General features: G+C 38.5%; 1 protein-coding gene across 2 annotated transcripts in view; it reads left to right on the forward strand.

Annotated features, from left to right (window-relative positions):
* Positions 1-2,350: 2,350 nt before the first annotated feature.
* The window catches only part of RDX (radixin), a 40,922-nt gene continuing 16,335 nt past the window's right edge, over positions 2,351-26,937 (forward strand). Inside the window, exons 1-5 of one of the 2 annotated variants that reach the window (XM_082043644.1) lie at positions 2,351-2,501; positions 2,768-3,289; positions 10,673-10,744; positions 20,429-20,512; positions 25,322-25,417. In XM_082043644.1, the coding sequence (XP_081899770.1) occupies positions 10,733-10,744; positions 20,429-20,512; positions 25,322-25,417 (192 nt within the window). In that variant the 5' untranslated portion in view covers positions 2,351-2,501; positions 2,768-3,289; positions 10,673-10,732. The remainder of the gene's footprint in view (positions 2,502-2,767; positions 3,290-10,672; positions 10,745-20,428; positions 20,513-25,321; positions 25,418-26,937) is intronic. The other variant, XM_082043645.1, reaches the window with a different exon arrangement.

A 26,937-nucleotide genomic window follows, 5' to 3' on the forward strand; every position in this document is an offset into this window, starting at 1 on the left:
TCTTAAAGAACTGTGTAATTTAAGTTGATATGAGTATCTGAAAGCTCTCTTTATTGCCTGTAGTTCTTTCTGTAGTTTCAGCTTTATGGCTAAAAAGAATATGATCGCTAAGTACACCTTTGTTTTTACTGCCCTGTTTTATCAGACAAACTGCAATTTTACACCTTGTTAAGGAAGCAAGGTGAGAAGAAAACCACACTATACTGTTGACAAGGAAGATAAGACTATTATTTATCATGACATTTTTGAGGGATAATATTCTTCATGTAACAGGATAAGAGATAAAGCATATCCTATGGTGATAATGCACAAATTGAAAGGAACTTTCTTCCACATGCTATCAACACTAGTAAAGAAACCATGCCCTTGTGCAATAATGCTGTATTTGGGCCAGTTCACAATGGACTGTTTTGGAAGAAAAGCGAGCCTCTAAATCAGTCAACTCAAGTAAACACTGCTGTGCACTGCACTGAATCGTAGACAATTTCTTTAGATGACTGCATGAAACAGGGTTTGGTTTTCCACTGTTTGTTGTTGTTTTTTTTTTTTTGTTTGTTTTTTTTTCCATTTTCATTTCCCTTGGATCTTACTCTGACCTGCAGGTAAATGCCATCTGAAGAGGGAAGAGAAGTACATTGAATACTAATGGTGGCTGGTCAGTGGAACTGCGTTATCTGCAGAGGCTGCAAGACATTTCAGAAGTGTAATGTACTGCAAAATATTCTGTTTCAAGCCAGGATGTTCTTCATGATGAAGAACAAAAAAAGAGAAGGAGGAATCAGCCACTCTCATTTCTTCCTTGGAGAAAAATGGCATAAACAAAGCTGGAATGGAAATTTCAGCCCATGGGAGGAAATTGAACATACCTTTAATAGACTGAGATGTTCAGGTTCCATGGTGATGACTGTGAGAGAAATGCATGTTCGAAATATACAACAAAATGCATAAAATCATCACAGATTAAACTCATTAAATGCCTTTAGAAGAAGCAATTAAACTTGGGCCTATATAATTAAATTTCATCAGTTTGTATTATGTAGTCATCTAGTTTATAGGAATGTTCTTTAAATTTTGTCCAAACAAATGTAAAAAAATTTAGTTGGTGAAGCTCCCCCAGATTCTCTGGGAGATTATTCCTTGCGGCTTTCCAGGCTGCCCTCCTCTTCTTCTCTTCCTCCCCACCTCCAGTTCATCCTATAATGTTATTATTCTTTTTGAAGGAGCTTTAATTGAAAATTCCTCTTAGTTCTTCCCCCAACCCTTCTTTCTTTATCAGACAGCCAGAGCGCGAGGTGTATTAATAGCAGCTGCATGATGCAGAGTTGGTAGCTCAAGTGGATCCCTTTGCACTGAGCTTTGCTGTTTGGCCTCCCTAGCTGCATTGCCACTTTGCTCAGGAAGCACCTTCGCTTTCTTGCAAACAAACTGCAAAAGCACAGAGAGGACTGGGACTGCCTCAACTGCTCTGTCCTTCAGGAGTATTATCCTTACTGCTGTTTTCTTCTCCAATCCCATTAGATTGTATTATATATGAAAAAATGAAAATATGTAAATGAAAAAAAGTATGATCCTGTAAGGAACATTCTTTTTACATAACTGAGGACCTGGGGCCTGACCCCAGCAGGGGGGAGGACAGAGAGACATCGAACTATGAATCCTTAATGTAAAACACAGTCTCTTCACAGAATGTATACTGATACCTGTATGCATGCTGATACCTGTATTTACAAGTTAATTTAGGGGGAAGGGTAGCCAGAGTAAAAGGAATCCATATCTTAAATAGATTGATAAGGGGAAGGGTATTGTATGTAAGCTGAGGCAGGCGTCGGGGTAGTCTGTAAATCCTGAAGCACCCAACCGATGAGGAACAGGGTTTTGGGGGGATATAAGCAGGGGCTTTTTGCCCTATTATGTGTGCTTACCATTAGGTAGAACACCCGATCTTGCAAAATCGTTATTAAAATATGCTTTGCTGAGAGATCCTGCCTGAGTCTATTATATTTGCAAAATAATTGCTTCACACAATCCTATCCCGCAATGTGAGTCCTTCCCCTACCCTGGGTGTTGAAGAAGGTGCGAGGGCCCCATCACTCTGCGCTGAGATGGAAGAGGGGAACAGGGGCAGCGCTCCCCACTCAACCTGCGCCCTGCTCTCTCTGGAGGATTCTCTTTTCTCAAGATCCACCGCCGCTCAAGCGCTCCCAGCCCCGGGCTCACCGCACCCAGACCCCGCTCCCGCCGCTGGCACCGCCAGCTCCGCGCCACCCTATCTGCCGCCACACCCGCCGTGCCTTATCGCACCCACGGGGCCCCTGACACACAGCAGGGCACATTATTCCCTCGCAGGGCTTTGAATGGAAACACCCGCACTGCCAGCTCCCCGGCTCAGGCTTTACTGACATTTTCCCGCCCGCGCTCAGACTCGGCTGCCCAGCTGTGCAGAGCAAGAGCTGCTTCTCCTCATCTTCTCCTCGTTTATGCGTGCAACGAGTTTTTTCGAGGTTTGTTCTCGGACCGCTTTACCGCCGAGCAGCTATTGCGAGGACACACGCGCGGGAAGAGCCGAGTTCGGGTGACTTCCACCCGGGACATTGGCGCTTCCGAGCGCCGCCTCAGACCCGGCTCCGCGCAGAGGGGCGGCGGTGCGGGCTCTGGGGGCGGGGCAGGCCTCGGGGCCGTCGTGCCCAGCACCGCCTCACAGAGTGGGTGCTCGCCGCCGTGCCCCGCCACGGGAGCCCCGTCCCTCACCCTCGCTGTCTCCCCGTAGGAGCTCTGGACCCTCACGCTCCCGCGTCCCCAACGAAACCCGCCGCTGCCGCTGCTCCCGCCGCCACAGCACGCCGCAGCACACGGCTCCTTCCGCGCCCGCGGGCCGCTCGCGCGCCTCCTGCTCGCCCGCCCCTCCACCAGCGCCGGCTCTACGGGCAACGGCTTCGCGCCGCCTGACGCGCATGCCCGGCCGCACCGCGCGTGCCCAGTGCGGGCGCAGGAGCCACATCTGATAGGGGGGAAAATCTGAACGGTGGCGGCTGCCGCCATATTGCGGAGCTGTCAGCGGCCGCCGCGCTTGGCGCCTCGTCCCCAGCGGCGCCGCGAGCAGCACGGGGCGGCCCCGCAGCGCCTCCTGCCCCGCTGCGAACGGGGAGCTGCGCGGCGGGGGGGGACACACCGCCCTGCCCTACGAGGAGCGGAGAGCGCCGCGCCCAGCACCCTGCCCAGGGGTCTCGTCCCCCCCCTCCGCCCGACGCCGCGGAGCGCCCGCCCCGCTCGCGGGGGAGCGGAGCCCCAGGTGAGTTGGGAGCGCGGGGAGCGGCCGCGCTGGCCCGGCGGGGCGCTGCTGGGGCGAGGCGACCGGGGGCGGGTCTCCCTGCGCGACGCCCCGCGGAGCAGCGCGGGGGCGGCAGGCCGCGACCCTGGGGCCCGCTCCCCGCCGCGCTGGCGGCAGCCTGAGGCGGGAGCCCGCCCGCGGTCCTCGGGGACGGAGCGGGGGGGGCACCAGTACGGCGAGGCGACTTGTTGCGGCGGCGACGCGGCGTTGCGACGCGCGGCTCGTGTCCGGGCGCACCGCCCTCCGCCGGGGACGGGGCCCGGGTCCCGCTCGGCGACCCTCTGAGGGGCAGCGGGCGGGCGGGCGCTTTGTTGGGGAAGCCCCGGAGCGCGGCCCGGCGTTCCCCTGCCGCGCTGCCCCCGCTGCATTATTCATGTCCCCGAGCGTCGCGGCTCTTGAGGTTACCGTAGACATGTGGCAGTCGGGTCGGCCAGCTGACTGTGGCGATGTGGCAGAATAATAAGGAATTACTTCATAAACAAGTGCTGTGAAGCATCTGTTGCTGTCTATTGTTTTCAACAAATGCACATTTTTAGAGTCCTTAATACTGACCGACGTAATGGGCACAGCGGCCCTGAATGAGTCTTTGTGCATTGTTTTTTTGAATGGATTAATGTTTTGTACGAGTCGTGGGCATCTGTAGTTAACCGTGCTGCTTAAAGTCTAGCAGAGATAAGGGGTTTAGCTTCAACTTTGTGAAATTCACATCCCTTTTGTCAGTTTTCTTAATTTGAACGTGGAAAAAAAAGACTTTTTGGACCCCATGCCAACACAACTAATCATATAACTTGCAAGGTGCTATTAAGCTGTCTTTTTCAGTCTATGTAACACCCTAGACAAGTATTTCATGTTCCACTTTCTGGTACAGGCTTTTAAAAAGATTCAGATTTTTTTAACTGAGTTGTGGGAGTTGCAGTTCTGAGTTTTAATTAATTTTGTCTTTGTGACTTGTTTGTGTTAGGCCATAGACATGTCTCTGCATCTTACTCAGTTTTGTTTTCATCAGAGATGCTTGTCATCCTGTTTATGTTTAGTTTTGAAGATGCATGTGGCTGCCCACCACTTCACATATTCAGAAGACCCTAGAAATAACATTGCTGCTGCCAGCTCTCATAAAGTGCTTTGGCACAATGCTGCTGGGCAGTGTGTCTTGCGAGGGAGGATGTGGAGATGGTATGCAGTAACATTATGGCTACTGTGATGAGGTAGTTTTGTGATTATTGAAGATAAGAGACAAGCAGTAACTGTTTATTGAATTATAAGACTTGCCTCTATTGATCTATTGGTGTAGCATAAGAGGGGCTGTGAGAAAAATAAACTGCAAGTCAGTGCAATGTTCCCAGATAAGCAGCCTCCCAGCAAATAGCGATTGCAAGGCAGTGGCATATTTCCAAGCTTTGTGCCAAAGTGACACAGCTCTTCCAGCAGGTTGGGGAGACTAGAGAGCAAAAGTACAACCAGCAGCTTTAGAAAACACACAGACAATGACACGGTGTGACATGGCAGGGAGCTGCCCAGGGAGTTTTCCTTGCCTGCTGATTGAAAGAAATTATGTAAAAGTGTTTGTAGAGATGACAAAAAGATTTCTGGTCTATTTCTGCCATTGCAGTAGGGAGCATTGCAGGGCTTAGTGATAGTAGAGCTGCCAGAAAAAAAGTTGATTCACAGAAATTTAGGTAAAGCCATAAAGAGAGTGAGAATATGGATCCAGCTACAAGGTGCAAAATTAGGGGGGTAAGAAGCATAGAGGTTGGATTAGAAGGCAGTTCCTGGTAAAAAAGGTTACTTTAGCCACTGCCAGGATAGGTATACAGGTGCTCCAACAATCTTGCTCAGCTTTTTGAGAAGGGGTAGTTCTGTTGGCAGAGGTGAAGAGGGAAGTTTTTTAAGGTATTACTTCTTTTTGTTGGATGTGTTAAATACATCAAAGCTGTCCTGTCACTTTGTATTGCATTAGGAGTCTGTGGGAGTAGAGGAAAGGGAGGATTTTCAAGTCTGTAAATGTAAACAAAGCTTTATACAAACTTCTGAAGAAAGTCCTAATTGTTGAAAGATACTGAGCCATTAAAGTAGCATTCTGTATCTTGCCTACTCAGCGAGTTTACTCTAGAGCTGAAGGGGCCTAGGTAAACTTTCTCCTTTCTACATTGAAGGGCTGCACTTATGGCCTAACCTTACTACTAGGCTAATTCTTAGCTGTGCTTTGCATTTAAAAACTCTTTTTCCTCTCTGCTTTAGACATTTATTAATCACTGCGTGAAACAAAAAGTTCAAGTCATGTAGTATAAGGAAAAATAAATATTACATTGTCCTAAAAAGAGGGTTAATAATGTTTACGACATTTTGATTTAAGAATGCTAGCTAGGGTATATGGAGACTAGATGCAAGTGGCCAGTTCATGTTCATAAGTTTCCTTTGTTTTATGGAACTAGTTCAAAGAGACTCAACAGCGTTATTCAGAAAATATAATGTCTGGTTTTGAAATTGAATATATCCAGAATTTTGGTTGTGTCTTAATTCTTTGCTAACTGTATTTTTAGATAAAGGTTTATTTCACCTTGAAACAACAGAGTACCTGCATCAGTCCCACATCATAATTTCCATTTTTGCTTGTCTGTCAGAAGTACATGGGGGAAGATTTGCCATCCTGTCATTGTAGGAGTATTTTAAAATCTTAGAGCTATTTCAAATAGTGCAGTTGTGGGTACTTGGAACCTAAATTTTAAGTAAAGTCACTAAACTCAATAAATACAAACTTTATGTAAATTGTACAGCATATCTATAGCATACCAGTTTATTAACTGGTAAAACTGCAAGTATTGCATGAATATTCTTTGGCTGGTCTCTGTTGCTTTTTTGTTTACCTACTGTGTTAGCACCTGCCAGGTTTTCATTTGTAGTTCTGAAGTTCTCAGGAACTCCAGTTTGGAAGAAACACTTTGCTCTTCAAAATATATTTAACTATAAATACATTTAATGTATAACATATCTGAAGTATTTCAGGGAAGGGAGGATTGGGGCAAATAGTGGTTTTAAGAAGGTAAAGATACAGCAGTACTGAAAAAAAAAATGGTATGCAATGCTCTGCATGTGATATCTACCACTGGTCAAATCTCAATTATTATCTGTTACTTATAGAATTCAGATTTTTTGTGTGTGTGTGTGTGACATAGGAGGCTTGTTTTGGTTACATCTCAGACAATTGTGTAGACAGTGACTGTGTCTGAAAAAGTTGTATGCAGAAGTAAAGTCTGTAGCTAAGGAACTTCTTTATTGGACTGCAGCAAGCATGTCATTAGGGAGCTGTTACTGTAAAAGATGATTGCCCTGCAGGCATTCACAGGCTGCTTTGGAGTAGAGAGGCGTTTCTGCAGAAAGCCGAGACCAGTTAGTCAGGTACCGTAGCCTGTAAGTTGCCTATTGCTGCCTCCCCGAAGATCTAAAACTTTTCATTATCACAAAAAATGGAATGGTATAAGACTTTGAAAAGAAAAAAGTATATTAATTTTAAGTAAGTTCCTGTAAATAAATTAGTTATGTTTCAGTGGCTAAAGCTCTGTGGTCCCTGCCACCTGTATGTAAGCAAACATACGATGAATCTCTTGGTAGAGCTTAGGAGCTGGTGCATCTCTTCCCAGAGATGGTCCTGAGTTGTCAGATAGGGATAGGGATCTCGCTTTTGAGGGTGAGTTCTCTGTCAGCCAGGCATCCTGCTCAAGCCTCTGCCTCCTATCTCATCCTCACCTGACCTCAGACCCATGGCTGTGTGTATGAATGTTTCTTTTGAAAACAGCTGCTGCATAAATTATTTGACAGAATTTTGGCATCAAGCATTTTATGCACCATCATTTTCTGAAGAAAGATTTCTTTGTCATCTTTCAACAATTGCTTTATTTGTTGGCTTCTGTGGCAAAACTGGAAACATGGATGGTACTGATTTAAAAATTCTAGCTGCCTTGCATTGAAATTAATTGGAATCACAGTTTTTCATTTCAAGAGAATTCTTGAAGTTCTTGATGATTTCTGGTTGTTTTGTGATATGGAGCCTGCTGATACTTCAGTGGTATTGTCCAGATTATTGCACATGTTGTGAAGGTCTTGAGGGCTGGAGCATTGTAGCTATAGGAACTCTGCAAAATCACAACCCTGATAATCCTGACTTGGAAGAGGTACCTTTGGGAATAGAAATGCCAAAGTGATGAGCCTTTATATCTAGTAGGTCTCAAGCTGTTTTCAGAATGCAGGAAGCGAAAGGGATATCATTCCCAGTCCCATTCGACTATTTTTTTTTTTCCTCTTGTTTGCAGTACCATTTGGCATTGATGTTGAAATAAAAGTATAAATAATTGTTTTGAAGATAAAAACTTAGTAAAACTTATATAGTTTATACACTAAGTATAAGTTTATTGGAAAGGCATAAGTTGCAAAAGTGAACTCCCACTCCAGTATTAACAGTGGAGATGCACAATATTTTGCCTGGCAGTGATTTTTTTGTTTCTTTTGGCCAAATATTTTCCTTATTTGTTTTTAATATTATGTAGTGCAAGTAACTGGGAAAGATAAGCTATTATTTTTCTATTTAGTACTTTTTAATTTCAATTTATGTACAGTTGTAAGATCTGTGAACTTCTTTATTTTTATATACATACAATAGTTGCAGTGCTTTTGTGTGAATATGTGGGTTTGAAATTGCGTAACATTTTTTGCGTGAAAGCAAATAGACAGAGGCTGTTAATGGTCCATTACTTTAAGTTGTCGACCTTATCAGTTGATTTTGTTGGTTTTTTTCCTTATGTGGCACAAGATCTTTCCAGTCTGAAATAGAAACAAGTTCAGTGTAGTTAACTCTAAATTTTGATTTTATTTATTCCCTCGCCTACCCCCCCCCCCCCCCCCCCAAGTGAAAGGTATTACAGCAAACACTTCAGAAAATAATACCTGGGCTATTATTTGTTTTGCATAGATTTTTTTTTTTTTTTCCTGTTCCTTGCGTACCTTGGTAGTTTCAGACTCATGAGATCTGTGGGGCTGACAGTGACACTTCATTTTTATTGAGTTTTGCACAAGAGGATTCTTTTGTGTTATTGCATGTGAACAATAACTGTTAATTCTGTAAACTAATTTAAATTACATGTGTACTAATTGTGATTTGATTACATAGACTTATCCTATAAAGCTTTGTAGTCATGTTTCTGATTTTTAAAATTACCTTAAGATTTTAAAATATGTTTTTAAATAAACAATTTAGGGTTGGCTAATAGCAGCTTAAATAATTGTTTAGGCAAAACCCAAGGCAAAAAGTTGGAACTTATGGAAGAGTTTGCAATGATAAAATGCATGGGAGTGTGGCTTTCATTTAAGAAAGTGATAGACATGGTCTCCCTTAGGAAGGCCTCAGACAGTAATCAGTTGATAAGACGGATCTCGGCCTTGTGCCATACGTTCTCATTTGTCTTCTGGAGACTGGACTTAAATAATACCAGTCCTCTTACCATACCCTCTCTTGTCAATGCTAATATGACAACAGGCACATAAAAATAATTGTGCTACTTTCTGTTCCTTCTAGTACTGTTGAATTGGCACGCTTATAAAATGGTGGATGAGAATCTAATTTAACTTCTGCATCGTTAATTAACTGAGTTTATCTCTAGGGCTTCAATCTGCCTTCAATCTGCAAGCAATGAGCCTCTACTGTCAAAAAGGTGAATATAGGGATTACTAGAGTTCAGAATCCTATTTACTGTTAGCAGATATTAGAGCCAAGCTTGTTTTTCTGTTTAGTACTCTTGAATCTTTCTGAGGAGTACATTAGGGAAACAGGGGAGAAGAGGGGACAATCTCTTCTGTGAGCTGGAAGTGTGCTGTTGAATTTTATCAAAAAACGGTGCTGTAAGAACCCAAAAAACGTTTTTAATCCCCGAAATCTTTTTCGGTTAAAAAAGGTAGGGAAGGAAATTGCAGAAGAGCGTATTCATATTTTTCAATAATATATTGAACAATATCTTAGAATATAAGTCTTATTTATACTGTCAAATACTTTATAATATCTTCCATAATTAAAACATCTACTGGAATGTAATTGTCTTTGTGTTAGACAAATGTAGTATTTTACCTTTGTAGTGGTGCTACCTTAATTATGTCATAATAAGTGTAACTTAAAGTTATTATTTTAATTTTTTCAGGCTGATTTTTCTTTAAACAAAGTTTGTTCTGTATCTATATTATATCATTAGATCTCTTTCTGTAATCTTTAGTCTTAATATTAATTTTTCTTAACCAGCCAACAACATTGATACTTCTTAAGTCCTGTTTTCATTCTTTGTCTCTTTTTTTTTTTCCAGTCACTCTTTTCAAACATATTTCTACTGATTAGAAATAGAGAGAAGAATGAAATTCTAGCACACCTTAGATTGCTGTGAAAATGTTTCTCATATTTACTGTATTTTTTTATTGCCAAGAAGCAATAAAAAAAATAACGTCTTTTGTAAATATGTGTAACACTTTGTAAACATTTTTCTTTATGAATGAGAAATCATTTATACAAAAGTTTGGTTTTGATAAATGAATTGTGCAAAACATGTTGGTTTTCTGTTTAGGTTTTTTTTTAAGCACTTCTGAAAATCTTATTTGTCTGATGCAGTCATGTAGTTATAATACTGGAATCTCAGATTATTCCAAGTTGTGTGTCACTTTAATTTTTCTTAGTAATTCCAGTTAGTATTATATTTGAAGGCAATGCCATCTTTGGTACATTTTGCAGACCAGCAGCAGGTCTGATTCATGGAAATCATTACTTTAAAACTGCGAGAAGGTGACTAGCTGCTTATTCTTTCTGAGTTAGAATGAATTGAAAAGGAGGCAGGGTGCTATCTATCAATTACATTGCAAGCATGTTTTTTCCGAGGCATAAAAACGTTTTTGGAACAGAGCACCAGAGTGAATACTTTTGTTACCACGTAGATGTAACTTATAGCCTTTCTGCTTAAAGAAAATTTTAAAAAGCTCTGTTATTTTAAGCAGAGCAGATTTTCTTCCTTTTTTTTTTTTTTTTTTTTTGTTTGTTTGACTGTGGTGGTGTACTTGATTTCTGTTCGTTGGGAAAAATGATATAATTCCTCTTTGTTCTGACATTAGTGGATTAATATTGTACAAAAAGTAGAAAGGAGGTTACTACTTAGCCAGTACCAGAATTTACAGGTCTTTTACTTGCTACGTACTGAAAAGTGTATTTTGTACATGTAAAGCTCTGTTTACCTGCTTTGGAATTTGTACTATTTGCTGTGATGTATGTGAACTCCATTATGATTAATTTAAAATCAACTCTTTAAATTTTGTTTTTGACAGAAGAGGACAAAGAATTTGTAGAAGACTTGAGTGGATAAGAGATTAAAGGAAAAAAGAAAAATGCCGAAACCAGTGAGTAGCTGTTTTCTTACTCATCTAAAATCTAACAGGGTTTTCACATTTTAGAGTGGTTATCTTATAACAGCTCTTATTGTTCTGACTCTGCCATTTTTAGATGTCACAAGATCTGATAATGTACGATTGGAGTTGAGGTAGTTTCATACCAGTATGTGAAAAAAGATCAGGAAAGCTCAGTGTTGTAAGTTGCCTGGAGAACACTTGGAGGTGGGGGCAGTACTTACAAACCACTATGAATGTACAGCCCATTTGGCTGGCAGGAGGAAAGACTTTTTAGGAATTGTTGACTTTGAGATGAAATGACATACAGTGGTTACTGGAGGCATAATTTGAGCCTCACTCAAGGTCTGTGAGTATCAGTGAAAGGATTTGCTGTAGGATTTTCTAGGGAAGACAGAACCTGTGTAAAGTGTCTGTGGGAGCAACAGCACTAAGTTAGGTGGTAGTTCTACCATGGTGGAGGGTATAACCTGGAACGTAAGTGTAGAAGGGAGGAAATAAGCAACGTTTGTCAGTTCCTGTGCATCTTACTTTGTCCAAAATAAGGGTTCATCCACCTTTTATCTAGAGTGGAAAAAAAAAATCTCCAACTTTTGTTTCAATAATAGTTCTAGAGTTCTTTAAGGAGATGATTACTCAGCAGCTTGATTCGTTTGCTGTTGATGTAATACTAGTTGCTTAGGTTTTCATCTGCCATGTGTTAAATTACTTTTGGTTGTCTCTTCTTGTCTCCTCTATCCAGTGAGTAAAGCATTCAGAAAGGGAACTGAGTTGTCAAGGGAGATTATTTCTGTGTAACTCAATTGGTTTACCTAATAGCCTTCAGGCTTTGTTTACTGGTGTTTCATTGAGCTAGTACTTGAGGAGCAGGGCAGATCTACTACTAAGAATAAATGTCTGTATACATATATGTACATATATACATATCTCTACGTAGACATAGAAAAGGTTTTTGCTGTTAATCAGAAATTAGCAGTGTAAATAATCTGTATTGCATGCTAGTATTTGACACTGGTCCAGCTTATGAGTAGTGTGAGCTCAGGGCTTGTCCAAGGGCTAGAAGTTCTGTTCTGAGCTTTGCTGTTGGTCAACCGACCAACTGGCCATACTGTATTTTTTCTGTAATTTCTTCTCTTTTCCCTGTGGATTTGGAATAATATCTTGGCACTTCTGGAAGGTGGAAAAAGTTATTCCTAGCTTGCCCCCTTCTTACAGAAAGCTGCACTATTAAGGGTGGGAAAATTAGTTATCAGCATACCATTTTATGACCCTTTTGAATCCTGGCTCTGGTAATTGAGTAGTGCCCTTGATAGAGCTGCTCAGTTGGGAAACTCCATTTTAAGAATAAGGCAAAAAGTCACTGTGAGCCCATGTGGTTTGTGAGGCCCCCAGCTCTGTGCATCTGCAGACCAGTGGAGCCACAGAAGTGATGACTAGAAAAAAAGGCAGCCTGAATGAGGGTACTTATTTTTAAATTCTGAGATTGGAACCATGAAATTTAAGCAGGCAGGGTTCCTTCTATTTTAAGGACCTGAGAAAATCGTAGGAAATATGGTTTTAGGGTTCTTCACAAGGAAAGCAGTATCCTTAGAAATGAGATTGCAGAGGTGTTGGAAGAGCTCATGATCCACCCTAGGAATGAAAATTAGCTACAGAATCTTAGGAAAGAAGCAGGACTCATGCGGAAGATGAGATCTGTATCTCGCGCTCTCTCTCTCTCTATTTTTATTTTTTTTTTTACTTTTATGAGGCAAGAGTTCTTATATGTCTCCTGACAATGTAGGCACATGTGAGATCTTAGAAGGAAGCCAAGTGAAAGGAGCCATTATGAAATGAAATTAAAATGATCAGATTTCTTGAAAAATGTCATATGGATTTCTTCCTGTAAACTACAGGTTGCTGTAATTCTCATTGGTAATTGCTGAATAAAGAGGTAGCGCACATACCAAAGTAATTTTGCATAGAAAAGTATAAAATTCAAACCTCAGATTTTGCTCTGGTTGCTTCTTAAATGAAGGCTTTGGAGCTTCTCTCCCCTCCCCTTTTGATGTTCTTCCATCTCTCTTCTTTGGAGTCTGTAAAAGCCTAGTCATTGGTTCTGTTTAATGAATCCAACATTGTTTTTTGAAGAGCCTTGCTGTTCTGCTAGGGTTTGGCAGTACTTGACTGTAGAAGGTATCTTGCTCTAGAAATTGACTCTGCCTCTTACCAGTTGCCTTTAAAGACACAATAACCAAATGCACTTCTAGTCTGGAAACTCTTTGTGCTTCAACTCTTTGTTCTTTATTTTTGACAACTGTTGCAGTAAGACTGTCGCTATTCTGTAGTTTTATTATTGGAGGTCTTTTAACCTGAAAACTAATGAAATAATAATGGATAAGACTGTGTAGAGCTAAGAAAACCCAGTTAACATAACTGGTGAGAATTTAAACACTTCTGTTTTGTAGCTCTCTTCTCTGTATTACTGTGACTTATTTAGGTGTTTATGTATATATACGTATTTTTTTTTTTTCCCAGATATATATGTAATTTTTTTTTCCCAGGTTCTGCTGTAATGATCCAATTGATAGTTTTCAGAAAATCTGGTCATCTTGTAAAAATGTGAACCTGTGCAGCACAACTATAAATTCTCTCCACGTTTTTGGAATGAATTTTTTTAATGCATAAGTAAACACCGGGATTTCGATTTGATCCATATGGGTCCCTTCCAACTTGAGAGAGTCTGTGAAATTTAATGAATAATTAAGCTATAGATCGGTTTAAGTGAAATCAGTAAACACTAAATCACAGAAGGAACAGTGGAACATATTTTGCCTTCACTTCTTTGCTTTCGTGGTGGAAAGATATGTAGTATTCCGGACACATTCAAGTAGATGAAGACCAGTAAAGGGTCTTGACATAGCTGAATTTTAAAGCAAAAATATTTAGGTTTTTTTTCTGGAAGTCTCAGTCTGAAACAAAGTTCATGCCACTGTGAATGATCTTATACATGGTACTAAAAGGTCATTGTTCTTACATGTTTGGGATTTTATCTCTTAAAGGCTACTGGCTTAAATAGCTTGAGTGAGAAGGCTGTTTTGAAAGGGCAAAAGTGATTTTAATACATTGTCCTGAGATATTGAGGTAACATGTGTCTGAAAAATATACACTAATAAAACATTTTCTTGTTTGATTACTCTAGTAGGAAAGTCTGTTCCTTCACTTTGGTTGTATTTGCAGTAAAGTGGCTTTCCATTATTTCAAGCAGTTCACTGAACATCTCCTCTAATTTTAAAACAAAATAGTTTTGAAATATATTCTGATATATTCTCAGTTCTGCCTAGCAGTGCAAAATCAGGTTTCATTTAGCTTTTCTTGCTATCCATCTAAAAAAATATTGATGACTCCTTTGTTTAATGAGGTCTTTGCTGCTGTAATCAAAATTTGAGCTGTTAATAAGGCTGTTTTCAGTGTGCTTAGTTTTCTGCTTAATGAAGAATAGAATATTTGTTGAATCTTATTTTCAATGCTTTCTTCCTAAAAGAACAGACACAAAATGTTTCTCAGCTGTCTGCTGTTCTCCCAGATCTTCACCAAAAATAGAAACATAGAAACTAAAATTAGACATCATTAGTTACATAACTGTTAATCATTTCATAGGCCAAGAAGATTAGGTTTAATTAACTGAAATATTAGTTGCACTTGTAGGTAGTAAGAGGAGTTAAAATTATCAGCTGTTTTTTGCTGGTAGTTTGCAGCATTTTTGTACAGGACTGCAAGGCGTGAAGGAGAAAGCATTACACTGGGTAATAACAGGTAGATGTCAAAGTTACTAAGATGAAAAAACAGTACTTATTTTAGACTTCTTCAACATTATACAATATTGTGTCTTCAGTAAGAGTAGATATCAGATTGTAGAATAATACAGATTTTTAAAATCTGAATTAATATTTACTAGATCAAGTTAATTTCTCTAAAATTGTTGAACTGAAATAGTGTATAATTTTATTTTTACTAGATTGTCGTTTTACAGGAAAATCTGAGATGTGTAGTGCAGTATTTGGATTATGGTTTGAATATATAATTTGTCTGTGGCATAGATACAAAACTGACAGCAGTTTGGAGGACTGCTTTGTTTTGATTTGTCTATTAGTAATATCTGTTTGCTATTATTCTGCAGGCTTCTGTTCCTAATGCTGTTTAATCCTTACTGTTTTACCTATCTTCTTTGTTAATTTTTCTCTTTCATCTCTTCCTCTGTTTGCTTTGAGGTCCATGTGGAGAGTGTGCTGTGTATATCTGCACACTGAGCAAAGCAGTGGGACCAATATACTGCTACTCATTAATGCAAATAATTTAATTTACAAACTAGATATAGTAATTGGCTGAACTAGTGCGAAGAAACTCTGAGAAGAAGCTTTTCGTTGTATACAGGTTTTTTTATAAATAAGAGGTGTACTTATTTCTGTGGCTTTTACATGTGACTAATTCACATTGTGTTTATTAAAACAAAGCAAAACTACTAGAAACCTTTTTCATGTCATTTTAAATGTCTTTCTTACTAAGTATCGGTATCTACTCAGTTTTGGGTTTCCTGGCAAACACTGAAGTGCTGCGACTAGTCTCTGTGAACAATGACTGAAGTACAGTAATAGGAAGTATTAGACTACTAAGCTAACGGTTTTTGTGCACATTCTATGGAGTGTATCAACGTTTGACGACAGGTCCACAGATTAATGTGGTGACTGTGTAATATCCCTTTAAATTGTGGAGGACTGAAGTTAGATACTACAAGGAAGTGTAGAAATATTTTTTTCAGGTCCTCAAAGCAGTGAAAGAATACAACAAATATACAATTCCCATGTGAAATGCATTCTTTTAATACATGCATATGGATATTTATCATTCCAGGTATGTTCATTAACTTTACTGGTTGGGATAAATTCTTGCATAGATAAATTGTTTTAGATGTTTTGGTTTTTTTAATTCATACTATTTTGTGAGCTGCATCAGATGTCTTTATGGCCCATTAGCAACATTTGTTATCAAAACATCATTTGCTCCCTTCCATAAGAATATGTATGTCATATCAATATGTGTGTATGTGTTCTTCCCTTTCTCCTGTCTGTGTTTAATCATTCTGAAAACAATCTGGTAAAATACAGATAAACCCAGACTGCTAATTCTAATGCCAAGGTAAACAGGATAACTGTCACAGTGCAAGTGTTTAAAGCTTTATTATTTGAGAAAAATGTTATTACAAGTAGATTTTTAAATACATATATGTACCTAGATATTGTGACAAAGCTGTTTTGTCAGAAATAAGGAAAAATTATACTTTTTATAGCATTTTTTTCTGGATATTGGGTGATCTTTATATGGTGACAGGTTTCTCTCCTGGACCAGCTGCTTATACTGCTTAGTATTGGCAAATATGCCAAGCCAAATATTCACTTTAAAAACTATGGGGTAGGTGTTGGTATTCTAAACAGAGATTTTGTGCTCTAAAATAGAGGTTTATGATAGCATTTTCCTAAATGTCCAGCAGACTTTTCTATGCTGTGCTAAACTTCACTGTGTTCTTTATGTCCTCTTACAGCAGCTTTGTTTATAAAATGCATGTTTAAAAGTAGCTACCTGCAGAAAACTTAGTGCTAAGCATTTTCTTCTTCATAGAATTTTTCTAGAATTTAAAATAACTCATTAACCTGCCCTTTTATCTTTTCCATTATGGTCTTTTAAATACAGCCCGTGTTTGTCTAGATGCTTAGCTTGTGTAATTTAATGTCTAATTCTATAAAGGCAACATCTTCAGAATGAAGTTTTGCCAAAAGAGGCAAACCCTGAAGGTGTTCACATTTTGCCTATGGGTTGTGTTTTGTGGTGGTGTTTGGTTTGTTTGGTTGTTTGCTTGTTTTTTTTGTTTGTTTGCTTTGTGTTTTTGTTGTTGTTGTTGTTTTTAAATGCCACCTTCTTCGTAGCACAAAAGATACTACTTGTCCTAGCTTTACTAGATGAATATCAGGATAGTCATGTATCTGAAGTGGGAGCTAAGAAACTGTCTTATATTCTCTACATTAAAGACGTGTATAGCTCCATGGGTTGGGTGTTGGAAGCATCGGAGTTTTGTGTGGTGGTGGTTTTTTGTGTGTGGGTAATGGTTTTTATGGGGTTTGTTTGTTTGTTTTTGTGAGGTTTGTTTGTTTTGTTGTTGTTGTTTTTGTTTTATTTTTTTATTTTCTGTTTACATCACAGTGGCCTAACCGATTTCTGGTGTGGGATGTAAGAGGGCTTGTCTAGGAGTGCTCTATTGCTGGATATCAATTCTGTCTGTCATTACAGAGCTGCCGTTCAGGTCTGACATTGCCTGATCTGGTGAGGCAGAGGGGAGGATCTTGCCCACATGGACCTTGCCAGAGGATTCACAAAGTCCACGTTACCCAGTTACTAAGCCCACAATAGTATTTTTAAGTATTTCTCAGACATGACCACCGTGATATTTTAGTATTTAGTATTTGCATAGAGATCTCTGTCAGCAATAAGTGACATAAATTGTGGCACCAAAAATAAAGTTTGCTTACAGCCGCTTTTCAAACCTTAAAAAGAAAAAAAGTTGTTTGTTCAGGTGTACTCCTATGAATTCCAGAACCATCTAGAGAGTTTCTTTATTAGTTTACCAGAGTAGGATCATTTGAAGGCATCTAGTCTGAGTTCAGTCAAAATTACACATGAATACACCAAGTGAAACTTGTTGCAGCTCTTACCCTGATCCCGTGCACGGTAGAACAGGATTTGCCTCACGACTGAGCAGCTGAAGTAATTGTCTAAATCATATCTAGTGCTTTGTCATAATTTCTGGAGTTTGAGTGAAGGCATGTAATCCTGGTGGGAGCAAGACTGAAAAGTGGGCATTAAATGGGTCTTGTGGTATGATCAGTGGCAGCCTTCCAACATGTGCTGCAGGAAACCTTCGGATGTTTCTTTGTCACCATTGCAAGAGCTCTTTCCTGTTTCTGCATTCATGTGGTAAAGTCAGTTCACAGCAATCACGTTCAGATTAGTGTCTGTCTTTGTAATTTGTGGTTCAGATAATTTCCCCCTGTCACCAATGGCACAGAAGGAGCATTGCTTCAAAGTAGCTGGATACCCAAGAGCAGATTACGCAGCAGACAACGCAACTGACACCAAAGGTTTGATTTTTATTGAGGGTGTGCTGTGTGGTCGAGGTTTGAATTAGTCTCAGGTTTTGCCAAAAGTATTTTTCTTGTTTTCCATGCCCAGAAATAACTTAAGCTGTAAAATAATTTTATAAGGTTGTAAAAGCTCAGTATTTGTATGCCAAAAATCTAAGTAAATTTAAATGTCTTTAGAAGGAATGATCAAGTGTAGTATTGCTTTCATAGGTGTCTTCTTAAATAACTCATATCATAAAAGGTAACATTTTAGTATTGTCATCATTTAATGTGCAACTTTCTTCATAGAACTGGCAGTGTAAGTATTAATTAGCAGTAGGGGGATCTGTTAAACAGAAGTTCAAAGAAAAAATTGCTGAAGACTTAAGCAGTTACTGTAATGCATATAAGTGATGAGGTACTCGTAATGTGTATTTGTATCTGTTGCAGATGCAGCAGATGTGTACTCTTACAGCACTCTGCTTTTATTTGAGGCAGTAACATCAAGAAGCAAACAATGTACAGGCTCTGAGTTTGCCTCTGTTACATCTCTTACTTTACGGTTTCAGTATTTTAGTTCTTTTGAGGGATATAGACTTTCAGGTAGTAATTCTTGCATTTGTAGAGGATGACATTTGTTACAAGGATATTTATGTGAGAAGTTCCTGGTGCAGCTCTGAAGAAGTCTGCTGCAGTTAGTTGAACTTGCTGTGCTTTGCAGATCTTCCCTGATGCTTCTTGTTTTGGCAATGGCGCTGTTACATAACAGAGTGCTTTGGCATTTAATAAAGTTACATTTTAGCTGTATCCCTTGTAACTTGCTTGCTTGTAGCTGCCTTAAAGCAGGCTTCACTTTTAAAATTGAAAAAACTGTTTTTAAGAACTTCTTGTAGTTAAGCGGCAACCCCCCACACTTAAACGAGTTTGATGGGCAGTGAGTTAGACGTACCGTTTAAAATGGGTCCTCGTGTTAGAGAACGAGCAGGGTTTTTTCCCTCTCAAAACGGGCAGTGAGAGAACCTACAGAAAACACCTCTCTTCCCTCTTCCTGACACACACCCTCTAATTTATTCATTTTTTTCAATAAAAGTTCACTGTCTTTTACTCCAAAGCCTTCAACTCTTGTTCTTTATCAGTGTTTGCACACCCACAAAAAAGTTTGCTAACCCCCTGCTATCATCCTTGTTTGCAGGTCTATAACCTAGAGGTCCTCAGACTCCCGCTACTCTTGTATTGTGTATCCAGCTCATGAGCAAAGTTGTTTGCCTTGGTACTAAAAAAAGGAGTGAACAAGCTTAATCTGTTGCATGGGGTCTAACTTCTATCCATTTTTCTTTTTTGCGCCTTAGATCTCCCTTCTGCATTCTGTCTTGAGAAGACTTTTCCAGACTCTCACTTCTCAAAGTATCCCACCTGGTGGTGAAATTGGGGAAATAGTTAATGGAAATGGTTTACGCAGGCATAGATCAAGTACTGCAAGAACCTGTAATACAAGTCCTAATTTATTCCTGTTCCCTATTTTATAGTAGAGAGAGAGAAATTAGAATATATCTGTGTGCCTTGAATTTGTTTCTGGTTTTTGCATTTATAGCAAAGTAGATTTGATGCTTAACGCATATTCCTGTTCACTGAAGATAAATACAATGTGATACCCTGGCAGTAGGAATGGAAGAGCGTTTTAACAGTGAGAAGACAGTACAGTGCATTTAGTACTTTTTTCTGTTTCATGGAAACTCATGCTTTTGTGTGTACTAGTTGGAGAGAAAATAGAACAGGCTGTTGTACTTCCAAGTAAGGTAGGCATCCTGATACCTCCTGGAATATTTGACTGCTTGTTTTAGAACCATTGAAAACAGTGACTGTCAGGAGTCATCTGGAAAATGGTCCTCTATTTCAGGACGATGAAGAAGTTCCTTAAGGAGCAGTGGTTTTTTAGTCTTGTAGTAAATGAATTGAATTTATTAAGGGGGGCTAACTTCTATAGTTCTCTTTCCACTGATCAAAAATCTGCCATTAGTTTGTCCTGAGGTCTATAAGCTCTAGTCCTATATACTTGAAGACTGCTGAACCTCATAATTTTAGAAATTGCAGGGCAGGAGGCTGCTTGTCTTTTTATATTGCCAAGTGTAAGTACCTTAGAATGATAATGTGTATGACTAGAAACTTTTGCACATAGCTGAGAAGCCCACTGAAAGATAGTGCCCAGTAGCTGAATGTCACAGTGTTCTTTGAGTGTTCAGTAGTCATATTAGCTATCCCATTAAGTTGATTTTGAACTTTGTTCTCAGCTTTGACCTTCAAACTTAGTGTTAAATATTATCCTGAACATGCTTTTTTTACTAAATAAAAATGAGATGTTTTGCCGATTCAGATTTTCCATTTTCATATCTGCTATGTTCTGTGTGTATACAAGACCATTAAAATTGTTGAATTTACTTGCCATCTATTGTTTCTTGCAGGTTAATTGCAGTATATAGAAGCATTACACTGTTACAGTATGATTTAAATATTTCTTTATTTTCTGTAGATCAATGTCAGAGTAACCACAATGGATGCAGAGTTGGAATTTGCCATCCAGCCCAATACAACAGGCAAGCAGCTCTTTGATCAGGTAACTTATGTGTCTCTGTGTATATATTATATGTGTACAAACACATAAAACTATTGTGTGTATTAAGGCATAGTTTGAGAAAGCAGAAGTATAGGTTGTTTTTCCTTACATTATCTAAGGTATGCTCTCAGCTAGTCTGAACTTCCTCATTATTTCTCATGGAATGTATTAAATTCAAAGACAACTTTGTGGAAACAGGTTAACAGTGAGACTTCAGTTGAATCATACATGTAGAACCACTTCAAAATTAATGGTGTTTTTTGTTTAGTTACATTATATTTGCAACTGCAGTGTGATTGTTAGAGTTATGTGTATGAGAAATTGATACAGCCGTCACTATTTAATATTTTTTTCCCCAAGAATGGAAGCTGTAAGGTACTTTTCCACTTCCTGAATGTTAGAAAAGTAATGTTGTTCTATGATCTGGTTCGAAATTTAAGTTAAAACAACAACAACAAAAAAAAACACCACCAAAAAACCCCACAAACAAACAAAACCATAACCAAACAACAAAAACCCCCACCTAGGTAGAACAGTGAAAATGATGGCTTTAATGTGTGTGTGGTTTGCTAACCTGATCAGAATACGCATTCTCAGTTGATGGTATCTCTGTTGTAGACCAGTCAAATGGGCTCAATGAGTGAGTTCTTAAAAAGGGTGATTCTCACATTCGTTTCATGTGATGTTAGCCGTTAGAATCTTGAAACAATTTTTTGACGTAGGTTGTGGAGTGTTCTAGAAAATGTTAAGAATAGAATCTTGTCGATGTGTCGTTTCATTTTTCCTTGAGAAACCAATAAATGTGTTCTATTGTCTAGATCCAAGATGTATGCATTTAGTTAATGCAGAAATATTCAAAATTACTCTTCAAAACCAGTTTTAACTATATTAACAGTTGTCTGTTAGAGCTGTTGTTTCTGTCCACTCTACTACAGATGTTTAAAGTATATAATGATGGGTATTAAAATAGAGAAACTAAAACACTGAAAGAGTGCTTTAAGAATTCCTAAACTTTTATTTGACCTTTAAGAGTCAATTAAATGTCTTAGTATATAAGTTGAAAGGAGGAGAATTTTTATTGTTTTGTAACAGTGAGCTTTTTCTTCTGAAGAAAAGCAGTTTTCATTTGCATTTTTTGTTTGAAATGATTGACTTAACACTTCTAACAACCCCTCCTTTCTGTAAGATCAATAGCAGTATATCTTTAGCCTCTACATAGGAAGAGACATCATGACTCTTACAGAGACTTCTTGAAGAAAGCCGTTGTCCTGTTTTTGTCTAACCAAGACCACCATCAAGTAGAAAGTCTGGTATTCTGTGGCACAGAAGCCTCAAGCTGTTACTTGTCTTTGCCACCCTGTGCTATCTTCTGCCATGCAGTGTTGGGTGGGGTGACTTTCTGCTGTGTAACGTTTTGTGCCCAGGTAATCAGGTTCATCCAAATTGGGGCATTCACAAACAGGGAACAAAGATACAGCTCCGAATTCTTTTTCATGCTCTCTTCAACTTTGTTCCTCTGTTCACTGTGCAGCTTTTGGCATCTCATCAGCTCTTATAATCAACTTCTTGAAGTTTAAATTGAAAAATGTTTAGGTCAAGCAAAATCAACCAACATAGTTGTGTTTGAGGAGAGAAGCATTTTCAACCTGATCTTAAATTCATATGTGAGTTCCACAGAGTAACATCAAGAGCTGAGCTGTACTGCAAAACCAGCATGAACTATTCAGGCAAAAACTTTGCTGTTTCTCTATAGAAAAAGAATTGAATAGCACTGTTATTGAGAGGATTGGGCTTCAAGGTTTATGCAGAAATGGACATGACAGTAGACTTGTTGGTTATTGCTTGCAGAAAAATAACCTCTCCATGAATGTAGCTGTTGTTTAATGCTCTTCTACTTTTTTTGGTGAACTTGTCTTTTTTTTTTTTTTTTTTTTTTTTGTTAATCATTGATTCTCTTAAGCTTTTAATTGGTGTTTTCTGGAGTTACTGATTTGTTTCCTGTTCCATGCATGTTTTCATCTTCTTAATCTGCTAGCAGACAATAATTCAGAATTTGACATCTTTGGCTTTATCTTTTCTCTTCAGTTGTGAAACCCATTATAGTTCCTATGTATTGCACGAACACTTTTTTAAATTACTCTTATTTCAGAGGTGTCTTAACATATCTGTTTTTAATCCTTCTGTCTGTCCTGTCAGTCGTCAGAATGGACAAGAGCGGATGTGTCTTTCTTTAGTCAACCAGTTTAGCATCTATAACTTTCTGAGGAGAGGAAGAACCTACACACTGGTGATGTTGCTGGGGCTTGTTTTTTTGGTTTTCAGTTAGGTGTTAGCACTGAGCATCAGTACATCTGGTTTACTGTAGTTGTCATTCAGAAACAATGGGAGGGTTGTCTCCTTTATTTCAAGTTACACCCCACTGCCCTTTCCAAATATCTTGGAAGCCTCCCTGATGATCTTTCAGAAACTGACTCAATGAAATTCTTGCTAGGTTGTCTTTATGTGTATGTTTGCCTGAAGCCACTTAATGAATATTTGAGCCAGATTCAGACTCCTAAGTTTCTCATTCTGTACTTATTTTTCATATCATGCTACTGCTTATATTGTCTTGGTACAAAGTTTCAGAATTTTTTTTTTTCTCTTGAGCTGAGAGGCAGTGATAGACCATATTCTTTCCATATTTATGGAGTCTGAAGTAAAACAGGCTAATGGATAAGCTGTTCTTAGTGTTGATTTGCAAATGTGTAGCTGCATTGCAGTAGACAAGTAGTCTGTATTTAAATAATGTGCAAGGTGCAACTCAGTTGAAGGGCTGTGGTTAGCAGGTGAGAGCAACATGTTTTGACGTGAGCATAAGCACCTGTCTCCCTGTGCCTTTGGGCAGAGCTCTTGAGCATCTGCAGTTCTTATTGACTTTTTTTTCAGCTCAGAGGAATGATCGGGTACAAAGGCTCAACTTGGACTGCTGCAAAGTAAAGAGCATTCTCAGAGTCATTTGATGAAGCTAAAAGTAGTTTGATCAGCATCATATAGGAAGTCTGTGCCAAAAGAAGCGCAAGTCTGACATCTCTGTGTTGGGACATCAAATTTAATGTTACTCAGGACCATACTAGTAACATAAACTTGTTCTTAACATTCTTTATGTTCTAAATTAAATGATGTAGGAATTCTAGAGAAAATAACTGTGTTCACTAAAGGAATCAGGTTGGATCCATGAACATTGTCCATTCTGTACTTTGGAGCCTGAAGGTGAAAGGGTAAAGGAGAAAAAGAGGTGCACTTGAACGATTGCTAAGTAATAATGGAAGTATGCAAGGCAACAGAACTAAGTTTTCACAGCTGTCCTGTGACATTTTCTAATTGTCAAAATCTTAATTTTTCAACCCGATAGCACTACTTCAAAATGGAGGTGTGTATAATTGTTTGCTTCACATGCTTCCATGAAGCAGCCTTCAGTAAACAAACTTGCCAGCATGGTCCAACCTAAGAACATAAGTCAATACTGCCATACTGGATCATTTGGAGCCAGACTTGTTAATTGTTTATTGAATTCACGTTTACTTTTACTGTGCAAAAAAATTATAAAATAGTTCCACAATTTCATTGTACTCTGTGTAGTATAAGAGCTTACTTTTGTTTGCTTTGAACCTACTATCTAATGACTTCTGTTGATTATCTTAATTCTTAGACTATGAGAAATAATGAATAATCATTCCATTTTCCTTCTACATGCCATACAAATTTTATAGACCTATATAATATTTTTCTTTTTCTCATTTCTCTGTCAGTAGCCTTGGTTCTTGTCTTACCTATACAGAAAATGTTCAGTATCACTGATAATTATTTTGAACATTTCCGGTGCTACAGCATCCTTTTTTGGAGTTGATATGACCAGTCCATTCGTAGTATGAGAGATCTGAGAATACCGTAGAGGTGTATAGTAATATAATAGCTTTGTTGCCTTTTCCTTTTGACAAGAATTTTGTTCACGTAATTAAAATGGTTGTCTTTTACGTGCAGTATTTTGTTTTTATTAAACATCATCTATTGTTGAAGTTCTTTCATAGGTCTTTGTGGAAGACTTTCTACAGCAGATTGTGTAACATCAGTTTCATCCCTTTTTTCAGATCACATATGAAGTCCTGGGGGACTTCTCTAGTCATTACACTATAAGTCTGTTGTGAAAAGAGTTTGTTTTTTTCTTTCTTTTAAAGTTGTATATCCATAAAAAAGGCCTTCCTTCTATTCAAGGGCAATTTTGTACCTAGTAGCTTTTGGTGATGGACCCGATCAGAAATCTTACAGAAAATCCATGTGTAGTCTACCAGCTAGATCATCCTTATCTCTTCTGTCATTAACTTTTAGAAAACCTCAAAAATGTTTGTAGGAGGGTGATTCATCCTCATTACATCATACTTGTCCACAAGTATTATTCTTTATTGTAGTTTTACCAGTTGTCTTCTGTTGAAGTGGACTGACTCGTCTCTAGGTCTGCGATGTACTTCCTAGACCTGCTTTCAAAGATTGGGGTCCTGTTTGCTCCCTTGTGTTCCTCAGGTGCTGAGTTTGATGTATGCAGGAAACTGCACAATCCAGTTGGTAGTCTGACAACATGGTGTTTGAGTTTATTTAGAACTGAGGTGAATGCTTCTCTGAACCTGATGTTTTGCTACTATTTTAATTTATTTTTGCTGTTGTTCTCGTAAAACTTGATTACATTTCAGTTTGAGATGGTTTCTGTAGCTTAATTGCCTTTAAAAAATTCCTGTTGTAGTGATTGCTGATTATTATGGAACCTTTATTCTTTAGGTGGTGAAAACTGTTGGTCTTCGTGAAGTCTGGTTTTTTGGGCTACAGTATGTGGACAGCAAAGGCTACTCAACCTGGCTGAAGCTAAACAAAAAGGTAATAAGTCTCTAACATTTAGCTAAGCGTACAGTTTGAAAAATACTTTTATAAGGCTTGCTGCTTTAATGTTGTAGGTGAGATATAGCTGGCTTCAAATTTAGTTGAAAAGTTGTTTTTCATTTGCTTTAAATGACAAAATGCTGTGTTCGGTTAGTTATAAATGAATATGCAAAGCTACATCAACATCTAATTTGAAAAGGAGATACTATCTCCTGTATTTCCAGTACCATGGTGATGCATGCATTAGGAAAACTTAAATTCATATGATTGTCCTGTTTTCATGTAGTGAAATATAATAAAAGTTTTACAGTTGGTGGTGTATGTGTGTGTGAAGTATTTGAGTTTCAAGGATTTGCATGTATACAGCTATAGATTTTTAAACAAGGCATCAATAATAGACTCCTAAACTTCTGTTTAGGTATCTGATAGGTGGATTTTAGGATAATTTTTGTTTTGTTTTTCCCCAACAGCACTGAACACCTTGTATCTCACAACTGTTTGGAACCAGGCCATTTTACTTTAAATTGTATTTATGAATTTAAATGGTCACTTTATTTTAATATTGGCTCTCAGGTTATTAATGGCACTGGTCAGAATGAGGAGATTTTTTTGATTCAACTTAATCAAGAATACCTTTTTGAACGTCAGTATTAGGGGTTAAATTGCAGGGGATTTAACAGCAGATCCCACTCTCTGCATTTATATTGTCTTTCCTTCTCCTCTGTGGTAAATGCAGTGAGTTGAACCTGCCAGCCACCAAAGCTGTATCCTACAATTTCGTATCTGTCTTGTTTCATAGGCAATAAACATTGTAGTGCTATGAATGTTTTGCTAACCCTAATGGCTCACTTCTAGTGGTTGGAGACTACAGGATTTGGGCTGTCATTTGCGAAAAATACATAAAACATTGCTCTGTGAAAGTCTTTAGCAAGTTAAGTTGCGGGTATGGTTCAGGAGTGGCAAGGGTGTGCTCATTTCTTCAAATTTGACTAAGGCAGTTATCGATATCTTTTTTTTAAGCTTGTAATTTTTGTTAAATACGTCGTCATAAATAGCTCAAATTTGTGACTATTTAAATATTTGTGTTAAATACAGATAAGATTTGATAAATCACAGAATAGATGTGCAAATAAGGTTTTATTATGGCAAGAGCAAAACTAATCAATCGTTCATTGGTGAGGTTGAAGTGAAATGCTGTGTATGTAAATCAGAAGCAGATGGACAAGAATGAAACATGAGCAAAACTTTTTCAATTGACATCTGAAATGCTGAAAATAATACTTCTGCTGGCTTACATATGTGATTAAATGGTTGCATTGTATTTTTAGTTTTGGATACTTTCTACAAGTCAAGCAAACAGATGCAGCATTTCGTGAATACTGAAGAAGGTCTAGAGGGACTACTAGTTCACATAAAATTAAATGTATAATAAAGTGCTTGAGGAATTGGGATGTATGAGATTTGTTTTATTATGAATGTACCTTCTAAAAATAACTGTATTTCATGTTAAAATTAGT

The sequence above is a fragment of the Streptopelia decaocto genome, assembly GCF_964273445.1.
Source record: "Streptopelia decaocto genome assembly, chromosome: 1".
Lineage (NCBI taxonomy): Eukaryota > Metazoa > Chordata > Aves > Columbiformes > Columbidae > Streptopelia > Streptopelia decaocto.